This window comes from Podarcis cretensis, assembly GCF_951804945.1.
Source record: "Podarcis cretensis genome assembly, chromosome: 1".
In the NCBI taxonomy this organism is placed as follows: Eukaryota; Metazoa; Chordata; class Lepidosauria; order Squamata; family Lacertidae; genus Podarcis; species Podarcis cretensis.
This window is the reverse complement of record NC_137170.1, coordinates 71,224,770-71,244,437: the sequence shown is the minus strand read 5'-3', so window position 1 is coordinate 71,244,437 and position 19,668 is coordinate 71,224,770. Positions and strand designations below refer to the sequence as shown.

General features: G+C 39.9%; 1 protein-coding gene across 5 annotated transcripts in view; it reads right to left on the bottom strand.

Annotated features, from left to right (window-relative positions):
• Positions 1-1,779: 1,779 nt before the first annotated feature.
• Positions 1,780-19,668, bottom strand: part of DENND5A (DENN domain containing 5A) — a 61,856-nt gene continuing 43,967 nt past the window's right edge. For all 5 annotated transcript variants that reach the window (XM_079965822.1, XM_079965818.1, XM_079965819.1 and 2 more), the window contains 11 exons: positions 19,439-19,523; positions 18,135-18,219; positions 15,720-15,848; positions 14,084-14,205; positions 13,151-13,296; positions 12,555-12,673; positions 9,914-10,095; positions 8,314-8,396; positions 6,270-6,393; positions 5,911-6,079; positions 1,780-4,091 (listed from right to left, as the gene is read on the bottom strand). In XM_079965822.1, the coding sequence (XP_079821948.1) occupies positions 3,908-4,091; positions 5,911-6,079; positions 6,270-6,393; positions 8,314-8,396; positions 9,914-10,095; positions 12,555-12,673; positions 13,151-13,296; positions 14,084-14,205; positions 15,720-15,848; positions 18,135-18,219; positions 19,439-19,523 (1,428 nt within the window). In that variant the 3' untranslated portion in view covers positions 1,780-3,907. The remainder of the gene's footprint in view (positions 4,092-5,910; positions 6,080-6,269; positions 6,394-8,313; positions 8,397-9,913; positions 10,096-12,554; positions 12,674-13,150; positions 13,297-14,083; positions 14,206-15,719; positions 15,849-18,134; positions 18,220-19,438; positions 19,524-19,668) is intronic.

The window sequence follows — 19,668 nt, the reverse complement described above, 5'->3', positions numbered from 1 at the left end:
ATGGGATAAGGCTTGCTAATTAAATACAAAGCAGTTTTTGCATTTTCATATAAATCTATGCAGGTGCTTGGATAAAAACAGAGTTATGAAGAGGAATTTTGTTAGCCTTTATGTTTTGACAGGAATGATTTTGCAGCCTACAGCAACTGCATTGTCAGAATTTGTGAATTGGGAGGGCATTAAAGAGAATAGCTCATCTACTGCATTTACTTCTCTTAGGCATGCTTGCAGTTGTGGGAGGACAACCATGTTTGAGCCAATTCTACATCTGTTACGACTCACATTTAAAAATGCAACTACATACAGTACACCAAATTTGAAACAAATAACTTTCCCACATTCATAATTTTCTGTTTGAGCAGCTGAATGTAATTTTTGAAAAGTTATATCAGTTTTAAAAGCAGTTTGCTTTGCAGCATGGTGTCAGAAGTGCGTGCAGGAGCCAGGCCCTGTGACCAGTAGGGCTTCGCAGGACTGGGGCCTTCCTAAGTTTGTTCTGGAGAGGCAAGGCATGGCCGCACAGGTGAGGCCGCTTGGTAACTCACTGCACCTGGTGGCAAGAGCCAGGTAGGGATGTAAGGTCAGCATTTCCCTTCAGCTCTTGGCCACAGCAACACATTTCCTGCCTTGCTGTGTTTGGCTTCTTGCTTCCTGATCCTCGGACCTCGGCTTTTAGACTCCTTGCTTCTCGACCCTTGGACCCTCAACTTTGTGACTCCTTGCTTCTTGACTTTGTGACTCCTTGCTTCTCGACCCTCGGACCCTTGACTTTGTGACGCCCTGCTTCCTGACCCTCGGACCCCTGGCTTCTGGACTCCCGTTCCTGCTCCCACCCTGCCATCTTGCCCCTGGTCCCAACGTCCTCGGCTGGGACTTCGATCGCCCATAGATGGACAGTGACATATGGGGCTTCATATCTGAAAACTTCAAATTTACAGCTATCTTGAATAAACAGATTTGTTTTGTAGTTGTTTGATATATCTTGCCTGGCAATGATCTATCACAAGAGTCTTGAAGTTCCAGAACTGTGCAGCAAAACCTTTCCCAATGGTCAGCCAGTCTCCTCCTGTATTTCCTGGTGGCATCTGAGAAAGCATTGGTGGTGGAGGTACTGCTTTAAAAAAAATCAGACTGGCTGGGGTGGTACCACCCAGGAGCTCTCAGTGACTTCCACTGCTCTTGGGCATTCCTAGCCATCTTCACTGGAGAACACAGGGGCAGGTTTGAGTGCTTGTGTCCACTTACCTCCTCTGATCTCCAGTTCATGAATATTATCACTGATGGTTAACTGCTCCAGAAGACAGTATAGCTAACCATGATGTCTATACACATACTTTTGTTATTCAGTTCTGCAGTGAAGTAGTTAACTGTGTCATCTACTATTAGAAGCAAGTCTTATCTTGGGTAGATACCCAATACAGATGATGCTGTTATTCTGTTCAATGCAAATTTTTCATAATACTATTCTGTAAAAGGAAGTCTTCAGAAAAACAACAGGCTTTTTCATTTTTCCGGATTCTTTGTGCAGTTGTGTAATATACTTTTAAGTGAGATAACAGAAAATAACATTCTGTTATTGCAGAACTAATGTCAGTAGAGCCATGCACCTCAAGACCAGCATGAGTATGTTTATCCACTGTGTATGTTGTGATAATGTGGGCTGCATCCTTTTCAGTCTCCAGTATGATTTTCTCAAGTTCAACCAATTCAAATTAGAAACAGTACAGAAGCAATAATAGCAACTTTTTAAAGTAATAACGAAATAAAACACAAGAAAAGTAAAAATAGTAAAATTTAATACATGTGCTATATTTTTAAGTTACTGGAATAAAAATGACCACAAGATGTAGGAAATAAAGAATAATGCTACTTGTTGGAGACTGACAGTTGAAAACGTCTTTATCAGAAGTTAAAGAGGCTAACTTCAGACATGTATACAGCGAAGGCCTGTAGAATCTTGAATCTTAATACAGAGACCTAATGCTTGTATAGTATATCTTAGTGTTTCCTTAGCTCATTATGCATCTCCTAGGGATTTTTGCTGAGAATTCTAACAAGAACAGTTGCTTCTAGGCATTCACTAGATTTTTCCAATTGGAATTTTACTATTTAAAAAGTCCACAAATTCTGAACATTATGAGGGTATTCTAATATTTTTACACCGTGTTCACAAGCATCCAAAACCTCCAGCCTTTAACATATACAAAAATTAGCACACGAATGCTCAGCATTTCAAATAAAAATGTTCCATATGTTCTGCCTGTGAACTGGGTTACCAAGGGAAAGATTTGAAACCTTAACATAGCATTATATCGAGTAGCAGCATAAATTGGTCACAGTAATACTGCTCTCACTTACACCCAACCTGAAGTATTTGCACCAGCACATGTGCTTGTGAAGCTGTTGTAAGGTAGTGCTAACATTGCAAGATGACAAAACTGTGAAACAACTGCTGCTGTACCTGATCCTTACACATTTATAGACTGGCCCAGTTTGCACATAATGCCAAGCCAAAACATGGCTTAGTGCAAACAAACAAACATTTGCTTTCTGGAGCATATATATTATGCCACAGCACTCCTCAAATCTTGCTGATGCTTAACCTATGCCTTTGACCATGGTTTGACTTAATGTTATGCCTGAACCATAGTTTATCTGCTGCAGACAAACCTCAAGAGGTAAATCAAGGACAAGACAAACAATGAGTTTGGGTTTGGATGTAACACAAAGCCAATTTATGGCTGAACCCTTTTAGCTGCAAACACTGAGGGAGGATTGCTGCAGCGCAATCTTCACTTCAGGAACCTGAATGTTTGCTCTTTTGCACTAAGTCATGGTTTGGCTTAGTGTTAAATGCAAACCAGGTCAATGTTACATCTAGTATTTGATTAGACTGTTAGCCATTATATAGAGTACACATGGCTTAGGATAATAACTTATGGTGGTATCCAACTATTTCATACTCGGAGCAGACCCACTGAAATCAATGGACTTGTTAGTAATGACTAATAAATTGAAAGGCAGGTTCATGCCAAGACATATTTTGCTAACAGACACTCTTATTCTGGCCTTGTTTTTAGGTGGGCTGTACTCTAATTAGGTTCTAAATTGAAAACACAACAGACATGTAATATAGCCTGTTAAGTACTGTATATAGTATTCTTTTCTTAGACAAAGACATTACAACATGATGAAAAGTTAAATAAATAAATGCCAGTTAAAAACACATTTATAATTTTCTCTGTGCAATTTCGTACCCATATGAAAAATATCACTGATCTCTGCACATCTGCATGAGTCACCCCTCAAAACTCTGCCAAAATAATACTGACAACAAAAATTAAAGAAAAAAAGGATTTGCTAATGAATTCAGTGCTTCAAGGCTATTAAAAACAATATTTAAACTTTTAGTTTTTCTTGCAGAACAGTGACCCAACACGTAAAAGCCAATGATGAAAATGTTTTTAATAAACTATTAGATTTTCAATTGCTGAATGACCCTTAGCGGAAATGGAATGTGTGAACTATACTTTTCAACATACAGTCTGAAGGCAAGTTGAGAGAATGCCAATAGCTTCTCACTGTGCCATTTTCAATGGCAAAGAAATAATACAGCTTTAAAATAAGCTGCACAATACTCATTATCTTAACCCTTTCACATGAAAGTGTGTAAAAGCAAATCAGCAAATAAATTCTAAAAGTGATTTATAGGTTATATTTTCCCTATTACACGTTGGGCGTAGAGCTTTCATCCACATTTCCATTCTCTGTTTTGAACTTCTTTCCAGAAGAGTTGTAGCAAGTGATGTAAATGTTTGGATGCAATGTATTAGCCGATTGAATTTCTGCATACTAATAATGGTTTGTTCCTTGTTGCTTTTTTACAGTGCTTGTAGCAAGAGACGGATCAGATGTCTATTCCTTTAACGAGGGATGCCTCCAATGTGATGTTGAACTCCTGCAAAGTCTGCAACACACGAATCAAGGAATTCACTAGGGTATGATCCTTTATGAGCGCTGTATCCTCATACATCTGAGCTGTGATGGGGCAGTCTGCCAGCAAGGCAATCCAATGGTGCAAGAGGTGATCTCTGTAAGGGAATGTTTTGAAATTTCAAACAAGTTATAAAATCTTTTTAATTCTTTAAAAAAGAAACTTATCACATTTCCTGGTATTTTAGTATCACAATTCTTCTTAATACCACTACCAGTTAGTATTGACAATACTAGGTTTAACTGGTGTGAGTTTATAAAAACTGAACTCTAGGTCAATCTTTTGGCTCAGTATCATTTCTTATTTGCTTCATATCTGAAATAACTTGGAAAAACATGGCCACTCGCTCTATCCAAAATGACTGGCACTTGATGCCAAAGCTATACCTAGCTGTGGTGGTACAGAAGGACTGGCAACTACAGGGGCATCTAATGCAATACAGTTAGGGCAGGCCTATCTTGCTATTCTTATTCAATAGCAATCCCATTATTATAGGTTACTACTAAACGGCCAGTATGCAAATTAGAAGCCTCCATACTGACTGAATTGTTAGTTGCATAGAACACCAGTCTTACCCTGCCATGTCTCCTTTCTGCTGATTTCTAGGCTCCATAATGACCTTTACAGAAGCCACATCAGGCAACATCAGTTCTGCTGTGTTGCCAGCACAGCAGAACTGGCATACATTTTGTTGCACTGGCATTCTAGATCAGCCTGAGGCCGTGTCCTGGCTATACCTTTGCTGCTGCAGGAATCCACAGCACTAGGCTGCCCTACATCAGTGACAATTAGAGAGCTAGAAAGGATTTTAAAAACAATCCTGTAGCCAAATTCTCCCAAGAAAGCGTCATCTCATTCACCAATCAACTTACACAATTCAGACCACAGTGCACCACAGACAGACTCAGGGGAGCTTCTAAAAGGTGTTTACAAGGCAAATTGTTTTAAAATGGCCCAAGCCACATACTGGAAACCATTAGGGGCACTGCTAGTTTGATTGGGAAATGCTCAGTTGTACAAAATTTGCAGCCGTGAAGCAATCTTATGGAAAATTTAACTGGGTGCATCTCCATGCCTTGATCCTTGTTGTGATGACCCTGATTTTCCCAATGAGGAGGGATGCAGAAATCAAGGCCTATGCATGTGAAAGGCACTTTCTGATTTCAAAGGGCTACAACTAAGGTATAGAAAATGCCACACCATTCTCCATAAATTTCTTATAACTGTGCCCTGAAACCAAAGAGCTTATTTGCTGCCTCTGTGGTTCCAGGAAAGACTGTTTCACAAAAATTTCTGATTTGTCAATTTTTGTTTTGTAGCTGGTGTTTATTGTACATCTGAGCCAGATAGTGTGTTGGACTATGACCTGGATGACCAGGGTTCAAATTCCTACTCAGTTATTAAGCTTACTGGGTGACCTTGGGGCAGTCACTGTGTCTCAGCCTAATCTACCTCATAGGGAAGTAGTGAGGATAAAATGAGGAGTTGGAGAACCATGTGCACCATCTTGAGCTCCTTGGAAGAAACTGTAGTATATATAAATGTAATAAATAAATAAATCTAGCCTCCTTTAATATAAAATAGTTCATCTCCCTCTTCAGATTAATTCTTCTACTATTTGGAATAATACTTTCATATCCCCTCTCAGCCTTGTTTTTTTTTTTTTTTTTTTTTTTTGTAAACTACGTGCATCAAGCACTTTTAATCTCCTGTCAAGATAAATCCCAGTGATCATGTTCTAATTTCAGATTTCCAAAGTGGCAGAATAAGTGTAAGGATATGTAATTTGGTCAAAGGACTCAAAATCTGGACATCAAAACAGTAATAAAAGAAAACTGATCAGTGTGAAAGCAACTCTGTCACATTAGAACAGGCAATTATATACAAATGAAAATATGCTTATGGAAATACAATACCTGGCTCCAAGGCACACCAACATCTGAAACTTGCCATCTTTCCCAATGTTTCTAGGAGTGTTGTTGATGGCTGTGACAAAGCGACAAAAACTCCTGGCCCTTTTCTGCCAGTTTTCCTCTGGGACCAATTCATTTTGCTCTAGAGCCTCATAATATCCTTGTGCTTTTTCTGGAGACACATATAGCATAATGATCAGATCAGTAGAAAAACTCAAAACCTTCCTCACATATTGGTGGCAGTATAATTATTTATACAATTAATAAAATATTTGAAGATGGCTATAATTTCACTTCTATTTTCCAGTCTAAACATACCCACTCCTTCAACCTTTTCCCATAAGAAGGTTTTCTGTACTTACCTAGAAAGTCCCAAATGAAGACATTTTTGAAGAGCCTGGGGGATTTGAATCCATGCTGAAACACCTGCTCAAGAGCTGAGACAAGCCCACCTTCACCACACAGCAAAAGTGTTAAACTGCCTCTCTGCCAATGGGATATAAAATAAATATTAGTTTTGAGATGTTTACCCATGGTATATTATGAATATATCTGTCAAATTACTGTGGCTTTTAAAAACAGACTACCAATAGTCTGCACTGACTGAGTTTATCAGTTAGTGGGACCCATTAGAAAAACGCTCAATAATAAGATTTCAACGACAATTAGATCTCACAGCAGCTACCATTTACTCACTTTATGAAATTACAAGTCAGCATTATTACTGATGAAATACCTTTCCACCCTGATTATGTTCTCTCTCTCTCTCTCTCTCACACACACACACAGACACACAAACACACCTTTGTTCACTGCTGCTCAACATGGATAAGAAGCTCTTTCTGTGCAGAGCAACAGAAAACAAAGCACCCGTCCTTGGACCTTCACTTCTGTTTGATGAAGAGCTGGAGAAAATGAGGTGCCTTGATCAGGAAAGGACACTGTTATTTATAAAATGAGTACTATAGTATAAGTATAACACAAGACTGCTGTTCCACTTTGTGGCCTTTGGCATGTGAAATCCCAAATTTTGTCCCCTAGTGCTTTTACTTATACATGAAACCACCGGGGAAGGTCATCCAGAGGTTTAGGGTAAGATGCCATCAATTTGCTGATGACATTTCATTTTTTCCATCATTGAAAACCCAGGGAGGCAAAGGAAATAATAAATTAGTGTCTGGAATCGGTTCTGAAGTGAATTGAACCTTAATCCAAACAAGGTAGAGGTACTGTTGTTCAGGAGTTTTGAAGATCTGGAAGAAGATGCCTCAAACATCCTTACTGGAACATGTAATTCTAATGTTGTTTAACTTCACTGGCTACTTATTTGTTTGCTCGGTTTGAAGTACTGGTCTTAGCCTTTAAAACCCCAAATGGACTTGGACCAGATTACTGCAAGGACCATCTGCCTCACAGGCCCTGTTCTCTGTGTCATCAACATCTCAGATGTATGTAAGCACACGAGACGGGGCCTTCTGGATGGTGGTGTCATGGCTCTGGAATGCCCTCCAGTTGGAGATTCATTAGCCCTCCTTTTTACTGGTCTTTAGTTAGAAACTGGAAATATATTTGACAGCCTTTTAATATGTAATTTCTGTTACTGCTTTTATATGAAACAGTTCTTAATTTGTAATGCTACTGGTTGTGTGTATACACACACACACACACACTATATCACTATATATATATATATATACATATATATATATATACATATATATATATATATATATTGTGTGTGTGTGTGTGTGTACACAATATATACAATACATACAATATATATATATTTGTAATCTAGACTAGGAGCATAAATATGAGGTACAAATGTTAAACAAAACCCAATTTACTGGATATCACAAGACAGCATATCTAGTACTACAAATCAGAACAAATAGAGAAGGGGTTGTCCAAAAAAGTACCAAATGGGATACTATGATCTTTGTGATCAAGGCACAGCTGACAAATTCAAACAATTGGCATACTGTTTTATCAGACTTAATTCTAAGGCTTGGTTCTGATATAATACTGGATCCAGGGTTAAGCGACTGACTGCAGACTACAGGAGTGCATTCTATTCTCACATGCAAATTTTCCTGCCCCCTTTCACCTGGGTCCAAAGTTATTTATGACCTTTGTTAATCCTGGTTAAGACAAACACAATTTTGGATTACAAATTTACTGAAGAACTCTGATTAAAGCTGACATCAAGAAGAAATGTAGCTGCAAGAGTCTGTATTTGGCTATACATAATTCCCTTCAACTCATCAGCTGCATGTGCACATCTGTGACACACTGTTCTGCTGAACCAACATTCTTGTCAATTGTAGCTATGGTCTTTCATAAACTAACTAGCAAACACATAAATATAAACAGAGAAATATTATCAAGCTCAATGACAATGCCCACCTCTTTCTCTGGCTTGTGGAAGTGTTTGACAATTCCATTTACTGCTTCACCAATAGATTCTTGTATTTGACCTGTGTTTAACTCTGTGCAAGAAGGAAAACATGTATTTGTTTAAGCAATTATTTGTTTTTCACTTGGCCAGGGACTTTAGAAAGGAACTAGATCCAGGCTTCTGCTTTTAACATTCTAAAATAGGACAGATTTATCAACATTTGTGCATTTATTTTTTGTAATATAGGGTTTTGGAAGTAATGAGCAAAACCCACCAAGCTGCCATATAGGAAACAGCTACAGCTACTTTTTTGGGTAAATAATGTTTGAAGGTGAAGGGGGAAACATTACACAGAGGTTGAAATCTTGATAAATTAAATGAGAAAGCCTCCAACAGCAAGCACTGGTTACAACAGTAGTTTGTAGATTAAAATCAACTTACCGTATTTTTCGCTCTATAGGACGCACTTTTCCCCTCCAAAAATGAAGGGGGAAAGTGTGTGCGTCCTATGGAGTGAGTGCAGGCTTTCGCTGAAGCCTGGAGAGCGAGAGGGGTCATGCTCACTGACCCCTCTCGCGTTCCAGGCTTCAAGGAAGCTATCCGCAAGCCTGCGGAGCCCGGCGGAAACTCCTGCTGGGCTCTGCAGGTTTGCGGATAGCTGCCTGCAGCCCGAAGCCCAGGGAGCGCGGCGCTGTGCACCCCGGGCTTCGGGCAGCTCTCTGCAAGCCTGCAGAGTCCAGCGGGAGTTCCCACCAGGCTCCACAGGGCTTGCAGACAGCTGCCTGCAGCCCGAAGCCCGGGGAGCACGGCGCTGTGCACCTCGGGCTTTGGTCAGCGCAGCCCTCCGTCTCACTGTTCCAACTTCGGGATGGCTGCACGAAGCCTCCGCGGAGGCTACAAAGGATGTCCCCAAAGGCTTCAGGGATCTTTGAGGCTGGCGGTGGGGGAAAGCAGCGCTTCCCCCCACCACCAGCCCCACAAGCTTGGGAGGCAGCAGCAAGGCCTGCTCTTGAACACACCTTGAACGGACCTTGTTTTTGAGGGAGAGAACAAGAATTTTTTTTTTTCTCTATTCTCCCCCTCCTATGGTCCGGTGCGTCCAATAGAGGAAAAATACGGTAAGTGTTCTCATCCTTTCCTTCTCCCTTTCCCCCATCACCAGGAATGAAACTGACTGACATATTGTCAAACAAGCTGCAACAAGACAAAAGAATATTTAAGTAACCTAATGAAGATTTAAAACCAGAGTACTTCATTGCTTTTGAGATGGTGGAAGCAAGACATGCAACAAAATGTTGCAGAGTGGAGACCTGTTCAAAATTCCAACCTGTCAGCCATTCCCTTTTTTCAGGATAATCATCCCCACCTCCCACAAGTCAGTCAGTCAACATTTCATTCTCACTGAGCTATTTTGGGGTTTGTCCCCCATAGGATTTCCCCCCCTATAGACTTTTTGTACTTCCACAAACTGTGGGGCTCCCCCAAGTCTACTAATATGTGTATGGATGATGTTTTGGCTACATAAATAACTACACTCAGAGAACTGAGTTTGCTATTACTATATGTAAGATTACTAGTAAAATGTTTTTTTCAATTTAACCAGCTTACTTGGTTTGTTGTTTGGTGATATTGTAACAAATCTTCTAATCATACTTGGGGACTGCTGCAAAGGCGGAGTTCTGCACTGCCTTTCATCTACCTCAGAATGGGATGTCAGCAATTCTCCAACCAGGATCCTCTCTAAACTGCCATCATCCATCCCTTTTCCAAGCCACCTCCCACATGGAAACCTAAAGACATGAAATAAGAAAAAAGACACATGATGCAGCTCTTAATCCCAGATTTTAGCAAGAGGCTATACATTAAGTGAATCAGTAAAATGGCTTTTATTTCATGCTGGGCATGTTCCATTTACTAAAGTTTCTCATCCCTGCAAGACTGGTGCAGCACAAGAATTGAACAGTATTAATCACAGGAGGAGTTATGTAACTGACTAATCCACAGGGGCCACATACATGTGCTGTTGGAAACAGAAATCTGAATCTTCTGGACCATAAGCAAACAGATATTTTGGACAGCCAACAGATTGGATTTATTGACCAAATTGGATCTGAACCAAAGGAACACAAACCAATGACTTTCCCACTCCCACGAGGCCCTGGCAGCCTCTTGAAAAACCTATCACAAGAGTCAGAGGACCCTGAAAAATGGGGCAGACTGGGGGGGGGGGGTGCTGAGAGGAAAGGAGGGGTTTGTTGGCATTTAGGTGGAGTCACCATTTGTAAGCAGGAACTCCCACTGACAGATGATGCCTCCACCCAATTTTCAGCATTGCCTTCCAGCTCCCCTGTGCCACAGCCCATGACCCTCAGAAGAGGCGTTTCAAGGGAACCTGGGGGCTGCTGAGTCTTGGAGAGGTGGGAGAGTCACCTTCCAACAACCCCCTTTGGCTAATATTTCTCTGGATGCAACCAAATGTAATTAATAATGTTCATTAGATATGAAACTTCTTTGAGACAGGGCTTTTTTTCAGAACTCACCAGAACTAAGTTCTGGCAGTTCTCAGGTGTGTGCCAGGGGAGAACAGGGGAGGCATTTATGGTCAGTTCTGGCACCTTTTTCTAGAATAATAATAATAATAATAATAATAATAATAATAATAGTAGTAGTAGTAAATAATACAGTGATACCTCGGGTTAAGAACTTAATTCATTCTGGAGGTCTGTTCTTAACCTGAAACTGTTCTTAACCTGAAGCACCACTTTAGCTAATGGGGCCTCCTGCTGCTGCCGCGCCGCTGCTGAACGATTTCTGTTCTCATCCTGAAGCAAAGTTCTTAACCCGAGGTACAATTTCTGGGTTAGTGGAGTCTGTAACCTGAAGCATCTGTAACCCGAGGTACCACTGTAATTTATTATTTATACCCCGCCCATTTGGCTGAGTTTCCCCAGCCACTCTGGGCGGCTCCCAATTGAGTGTTAAAAACAATACAGCATTAAATATTAAAAACTTCCCTAAACAGGGCTGCCTTCAGATGTCTTTTAAAAATAGGATAGCTGCTTATTTACTTGACATCTGATGGGAGGGTGTTCCACAGGGCGGGCGCCACTACCGAGAAGGCCCTCTGTCTGGTTCCCTGTAACCTCACTTCTCGCAATGAGGGAACCGCCAGAAGGCCCTCGGTACTGGATCTCAGTTTCCAGGCTGAACGATGGGGGTGGAGACGCTCCTTCAGGTATACAGAACTAAGGCCATTTAGGGCTTTAAAGTCAGCACCAACACTTTGAATTGTGCTTGGAAACGTACTGGGAGCCAATGCAGATCTCTCAGGTCCGGTGTTATATGGTCCCGGCGGCCACTCCCAGTCACCAGCCTAGCTGCCGCATTCTGGATTAATTACAGTTTCTAGGCCACCATCAAAGGTAGCCCCATGTAGAGCGCATTGCAGTAGTCCAAGCGGGAGATAACTAGAGCATGCACCACTCTGGCGAGACAGTCCGCGGGCAGATAGGGTCTCAGCCTGCGTACCAGATGGAGCTGGTAGACAGCTGCCCAGGACACAGAATTAACCTGCATCTCCATGGACAGCTGTGAGTCCAAAATGACTCCCAGGCTGCGCACCTGCTCCTTCAAGGGCACAGTTGCCCCATTCAGGACCAGGGAGTCCCCCACACCCGCCCTCCCCCTGTCCCCCCAAAACAGTACTTCTGTCTTGTCAGGATTCAACCTCAATCTGTTAGCCGCCATCCATCCTCCAACTGCCTCCAGGCACTCACACAGTACTGTGTGTGTGTGTGTGTGTGTGTGTGTGTGTGTTTTCATAGCTTTACTAGTGTATACAAATAAATATCTATTGTGCATTGACAGTACCGTATATAAATTTGTGTGTTTAAATGGACAAGAAAGCACTCTAAATCATACAAGTCAATAGATAATTCAGCTTAATTCCAATTTCAGCGAACATAAGCTTATAGTGGATATAAACAAGAAGAGGCATCAAATCATACTCTGTAAAACCGTGTATATTTTTATTTACAGATGAGCTTTATGAGAAACAAGTCTTGTGCGACATTAGAATATGTATCAGTAACTGATTTGGTCCCACAGGGCAAGAAAAGGAATACCTATCAGACTTAAGTATTTTGAGCAGCAACAGGCTGATTTTACAAAGGAAGTTGATGCAGTTATGATACAACATTTTCAATACATCCTTTCAGGCAATCCATAAAAAAGCTGAAATGCTGCTTACTTGTAAGTGTGACCCGTTACTTCATTTCTCACCATGACATATTCCACAAGCCACTTTGCATACAGTCCAGAATTATCATGTCCTATTTGTACTGTGGTAAGCTTTCCCAGGTTCTGACACTGAAAATTAGAAAAGGGGTGGGGGGAAATCTGCTGAATCAAAACAGAAATAAAACATCACAGTGACCATAGTCTAATGAACAGAGCAATAATATCCAAACTTAGCAATGACTAAACACAATGCCACATTTTAGAGAAAAAAGCAAGTTTACAAACCAAATGGTAAGGGAACTTTTAAAATAACACAATGGAAAGTCTATAGAGATAGTTTCACACGTCCCTCTCCAGCTAACATATTTTAATCATAATTTTCTATAGGTTTGCTGGGCTCTCATGGAAAGATTCCAAAAAGGAAGATACATGCAATTTGTATTATACAGGTGCACATATATTTTAGGTTTTGAACTGCCCTGTGATCTTCAGATGAAGGGCGATATGCATATTTAATTAATAATAATAGTAAAATAATAGAAAAAGTCCCCAGCAATCTTCTGATTTTTGACTTCTTTTTAATTTTATCTTTAGGTAAGGCCACACCTCAAATGTCATCTCCAGTGTATTCCTTGGAATGTGTAGGACTCCTGTTTCACCCAGTTCTCCTGAAATGCAGATCCATGGGTTGGCTGTGAACATTGAGCCACCAAGTTTTTTGCTAGGAATGATCAATATATGGTATGGAATCACTGTAAAACAGAACAAAAAAACAATTTGGCTGAAACAAGTTGTCCAAGAACAAATGCAAATACAATTGAAGCCGAATAACAAATACCCATTATACTATATTCTTAGGCAGAAATATCATCCGCTAGGCTTGATCTCAGACTCCCAGGGAGTGAAAGAAAAATCACTGAAAGCTTATTTTGGACAGACAGACAGAAGCGTACCAATGGAGTCTAGTGATGATAAAACAGGTCCAACTATGGCTCCAAAAGCAGCATGTCTTTCAAAAGAGAATTGAGAACTAATGATGGATCTCTCACAAGGGGAGCTCAGAAGAGAGCTTAGGAAACTTATCATACTCATGCTGAGTATGAAGATGAACATAAAAAGGCAGGTAGGAGAAGGATAATGCAGAGAACTTATAAGGAAGCATACAAAACTGGCAGTGTTGGAGGTAGGGAAGATTTCAAATGCATTGCAATATGCTAATCAAAAATACTAGAATGTATCGATGAGGTCTCACTGCTAATTTACCACACAGAATCATGCTCAGTGTTATAAAACAGAAATTTGTTTGAAATATATTTCCTGCGGACAAAATTATAGTAAGTTCACACACTAAAAAAACAACCAACCATGGATTTTACACTTTGCAGAGTTACAAATTATATCATCTCATGAAAGGGGTATTGGTAGACTCCCAGCATGAGATATCTGTACGCTGTTATAAAATAAATGAGGCTATACACATGTGTCAAACATGCTTTAAACCTTTTGAAAAGTAACACAACAATTAAAAGCTATACTTACAGATAGTTGTAAAAACATTGGTAAAACAAAAGTAATCAACAGCATTGAATGACAGGAGGTGATACAGAAATTGCTCTTTTTCATCATCACAGCGGAGGAATGCATAGCGCTTGTAGAGTTTTCTGACAAAGAAAACAAAATTATATATTACTATAATAAGACTTCCCAGACAGAGGGTTGCTGGCATTTACAATGAACCAATCAATATGTGTATCATGTAACCACTAAAGTTTTGACTTCTAACTACCTTACTCCACAGATGTTTCATGTAGGCTTGCACCCACCTTACAGACAACGTTTCAATTAGGAATACAGTGGTATCTCGGTTTACGAACTTAGGTCCGTTCTTAGACCGAAGCGTTCTTAAACCGAAGTGTGTGCTTTCCCTAATGAAGCCTCCCACCGCCAGTGTTCAGCTTCCACTTGTCTTCCAGGGCAAAGTTCACTAACTGGAACACCTACTTCCAGTTTTGCGGAGTTCATTGTCTGAAGTGTTCGTTAACAGGGCTGTTCATAGACCAAGGTACCACTGTACTATTCCCCACACCTTTGCTGTACAAAAAAATAATTTAAATTTTCTTTTTAAAATTATCATGATTTTAGCCCCCTGTGGTTTGAATAGTTTGGAAGCAAAGCTGATGAAGGCTCAAAAACCAGGGGAAGCAGAAGGAAAGGCCACAGGAAATATAGTGCCTTATACAGATGAGTATTCTCCCCTTCGGCTACACCTTCTTCCATCCTTTCCCCATTTGCTCACCTATTCTTATTCACAATTTCCTGCTCTTTCCATTCCCTTTTCCTACTTTCCTTCACCACAGTCCTCATCAAAAGATTTAATGTTATTGGAAAAGTTGAGTTTAGGAAGAAAATCAGAGTATCCAAATATATAAAATAATTGTACACAATTTACAGCACAATCCTTTGTGTGTACTCAGGAATAAGCCCTATTAAGTTCAGTGGAAATTATTCCCAGGTAAGTGAATATAGGAATGCAATCTTATTCGGTCATGAGAGTTTTTATGGAATGCAAACTACCATGCACAAGCATTGTTTGTTACCTTAATTTTCTAGTTATATTTACCCGCGTTCATTGCCTTGAACAATGTGCTGATGTAATTAAGATGTGAGAAAAATGTAAAGAACAGAAAATTCATTCCTATAGTACCAGAACAGATGCTAAGGGAATTCCTCTGCTATAATGTGTTTAGATCCTACCCTGCCTCTAAGGTGCTCACAACAGCTCACATCAGGATTATCCCATTATAGTCATTTTTCATAAGAGTTATATTTTTCAAAGTTGAAACCAACAGTCTTCCAGTTTAAGATAGCTGAAAGAAATACTGTTTTGGAGATGTCTTCATCTAGTTTATTTTGGACTTTCTGACCATCACTATACAAAATATGTAGCAAAGGGAATGAACCTAAATTTTCTGAATGCAAACTTATGCATGCCCTCTTTGTTCCAAGCCTATCCTTTTTCAAGATTATTCTGTTTCTCAAGCAGCTTTCTCAGTACCTGATAAAATAATATACTGTGTTATCTATTTTCTTTGCTAAAGGCTATGGCAAGTCTATTTAAAAAACAACTACCACAAACCAACAGATCTCCGTTAACCTCAAGCTGGACTCAACTTACTTTGTGAGTTCATGATCAGAAAGAAGATGTTTCAGGTGGCGGGAAAGTAATTTCTTTTCCATAGAGAGCCGAACCCAAGCTCGAGCCTTACCAACATCAGTTTTGATCTCACTTATATTCTGGATATGCCTGAGAAGGAAAAGCAGGTTATTGTGCTGTCCTACTTTTTACTGAGTTAGAAAAGAAGCTGACAGGAACGCATTGCACAGTACCCCAGGCGAACCAACAGAAAGCCTTCCAGATATTGCTGAACTACAACTCCCATTATCCTTGATTATTAGCTATGCCGGCCAGGATTGATAGGAATTATAGTTCAAACATATCTAGCAGGCATACACTGGCTACCACTGTAATAGACATTACAGTCTAGTATTTTATTTACAAGTCTGCCCCATTCACCTATAAAGTCAGAGTGTTTAGATTTTATTCAAATTAAGCTAGTGGGTAAAGAGAACTTGGCACTGCCCCTGCCTATCTCTTACATCATTGCATTCCATTGCTTCAAACAATCTTCTCATGAGCCTAGGTAGCAGAACTGAGCTGCAAGAAAAATTGAATGAAGCAATGAAACTCAGTGAGGAAAAGTGGGAGAGAGGGCAGGGTTTAGTTCCCCACACCCATGTGCTCCACTGCATGTCGAAGAAAAAGAAAGACTGATTGCTCCACACACTCCTTTATGGAGCAAACCATGAATAAATACTGCTGCCCTCTTTAGTTTGGCCCTAAGATGACATCAACAAGCAACTAAAGTAGCAGAAATAACTGTAAGTGCAAGTAAATATTGAAGTAGGATTTAAAGAGGTTTTACTAACCAGTGAAAGGAATATAAAATTGTGCAGGATGAACATCCCTCTCCCTCAAAAAACACAAGATATACCTAAGTAATCTTACTATCTATCTTTAGCACAGTTGATATCGAGGATAATAATTAAAAATAATGAGAATTTGCTTTGTTTTCATTAATGGCTAGGAACTCTCTTTATGCAAGAATGTTATATTCAGAAAGGCTGAGTGACTTGTTAGATATACACACAGCAAATTGGTAATCATATTCATGAAATGTTTGACTTCTAGGCCTCAGCATTAATCATTGTTTCCAGAAGAGAGAACGTTATTAGAAAGCTGCTAGCTTTGTAAATTCCTCCCGGACAAGGAAGGTATGAAGCAAAGTCAGTGGGGGAGGGGGTGGACTGGAGAGACAGGGATGGCCAGACAGAGACCTGGGGGCTGCATAGAGAGCCTTCTGGTAGCCCCAATGTCTTAGTTTTCCCTCCCTGTAGTAAAATATTTATCAGCAATGACTACAACAGCAATGTCATATGACATAAAAAGTGTACCTGTCTATATTTCTCTATCATACAACAAATGCTCAATAGATTATTAGTTTGTTCTGAAACCATTCACTTCTTCCGGCTCAGCATATATACCTACTGAATCTAACTGCTACAAAAGATAAAGCACTCTTGTTTTTTTGCATTCTGTGCTTATTCATATATTTAAGCTATTTTATATACTGCTTAATTACTAAAGGTAAAATAAGACAATCTTAATACTTGCCACTTGAGAGTAGTTGCCATATTAATGTACTACATATGCTAAAGTCTACTTAAAATGCATGAAATGGACAGGCACTCAACTAACTCATTCCATCAGTGGAAGGATTTCTGCTTGCTCAGCAGAACTTTCCCCCTCCTGCGCCCCCTAAATCTGGTCTGGGTATTCTCCAAAGTCTGTGGAGCAGCTTTAGGGTGTGCACACAGAGATGGGGAGGAGGTTCTACTGTGCAAGTGGAAATCTCTGTGTTGATGGAACAAGTTAGTTAGTTAGTTGGTTGGATGCCACTTTTTAACTTTCAAGCTCAACTTGTTAACTGCGTTTTTCTTCCACAGTACACACATACATGCAGACACACCAGCCCTGGCTCCTTTGGGACAGAGAACAGGGCAGAAATTTAACAAATATAATAATAAACTACCCTTTTAAGTTCATTCCATGCATCCAATGGAATAGACTTGCCTATAAATGCTTATGATAAAATAAACTTAACCTATCCAATTCCTACAGCTTCACACAATTTTGAATTAGGCCTTTTCTCCACAGAGTGAGTTTAATTTACAAGAAGTCATTTCACTGTAAAAAGAAAAACAGACACTGACTTTTAATCACTTAAGGAGAACTTTGGAAGAGAAGAACTAGAACTGCAATCCTCAACTTGCTTACTAGGAAGTAAAACCCACTGAACACAATGGGACCTGCTTCTCAGTAACCATTCTTAGGATTGCACTGTCCATCTCAAATCAGGAAAAAGAGGCTAACTAAAAAAGCTAACAGGAGCTATTTTAAAGTCAGCTGTACTTAAAATATTGATAAACCTTTCATGAAAGTTTTGTGTTTTTGTTGTTTTTTAAAACCAACCTCATGTCTTGGATGAGAGATACTCTTAAGGGAGACATTGCTGGGCTGGCATCCGACTTCCTTCTTTCTGAATCAAGTAGTATTCCTAAATTAAAGATAACATTTTGTATTAGTACAAATATTGATTTGTATTTACATTGGTAAATGCTTTCCATTTTAGCAATGCACTTAGTCAGCAAATGAATATTTGGGCTTACTGCAAACATTCACAAGAACCTAGCAGCCAGCCCACAGGGCTCTTTTGGATAGTCTGGAGGTTGCTGACTCCCACTGTGGGGGAAGAATCCCTGGAGCTCTAGATGATATGCTTCTAGATATGACCCCTGCCCATCTTGGATCCAGATGATAGTTAATGTGTAATTGCATGAGGGAGTGATCACTGCCACCTATGGCCACTCTTAAAAAATATAGCCCTGGACCCATTGGTTTGGACTACCAACCAGTTCCAAATATTCTCACTATAGGGAAGGTCGTGGCAGGTTTTGAGACTGAATCACACTTAGTCACCCTGATGGATGAAATGTATTGTGATCAGGTGACTTGGCTTCAGCTTGTGTACTCCTTCAGAAAGAGCATGTTCATAGTTGGGGGTGCTCCTGGATACATATTTGTTGCTGTAAGCTCAGGCAGTCTCAGTGGCTAGGAATGCCTTTTACCAGCTAAAGCTATGGACATTCTTGGACAGGGATAGCCTGGACACAGTTATGCATGCACTGCTAATCTCAAGACTCAGTTATTGCAGTGCACTCTATGTGTGGTTACCCAGGAGCCAGGTCCAGAAGCTCACCTGGAGCAAAATGCTGCAGCTAGACTGTTCCTGGGGACAGACTTCCACCAGCACATAGCTTGCACTGACTGTTCATATGCCCACCTTAAAGACCACCTGATTCCTTGTTCTTCTGCCCAATCAAGGACGTCCTCAGAGGAGTCACTATTAGTTATCCCCATGAGTCAGACATACAGCTTGTGTGCTGTGGACCTAACTCTGTGCAGCTCCCTCCCAGTCACGATCGAACAAACCTGTTCTCTGTTAACTTCTGGCACTTAGTGAATACCTTTTTATTTCAGCAGGCATTTTTCTGATTTTATGGTTAAGTTTAACTGATTTTATCTCATTTGTATCTTTTTTGTATTCTTATTGTGCAACAATTAAAAGACTTGGTGTGAAATAATAATATACATTGTTGAAGTTAATAAATAAACATAACTTAATAAATCTGTGTTTGGTGCAATCACTCTTTTGTGACTTTTTCTTTCTCAAAATGGAGAACACTGTTCATAACCTTCATACAAACTAACAATACCTGAGGTACTGAAGCTTCCGGATGTAGGTTTTCGCTGTCTATTTTCTTGGTAATGTAACAAATGTGACCACAAAGCAGACTTCCCCTAAGATTTAAAAGAAAGATTGTCAAATGCAGCATAAATTACTAATTTTGAGCATTATTCATATCTTTAGTTTTATTTCAAAAATGTTCCATATTAAATCATCAGATACTACTGTACCGAGACAAAATCTCTAAAACAAATCTAC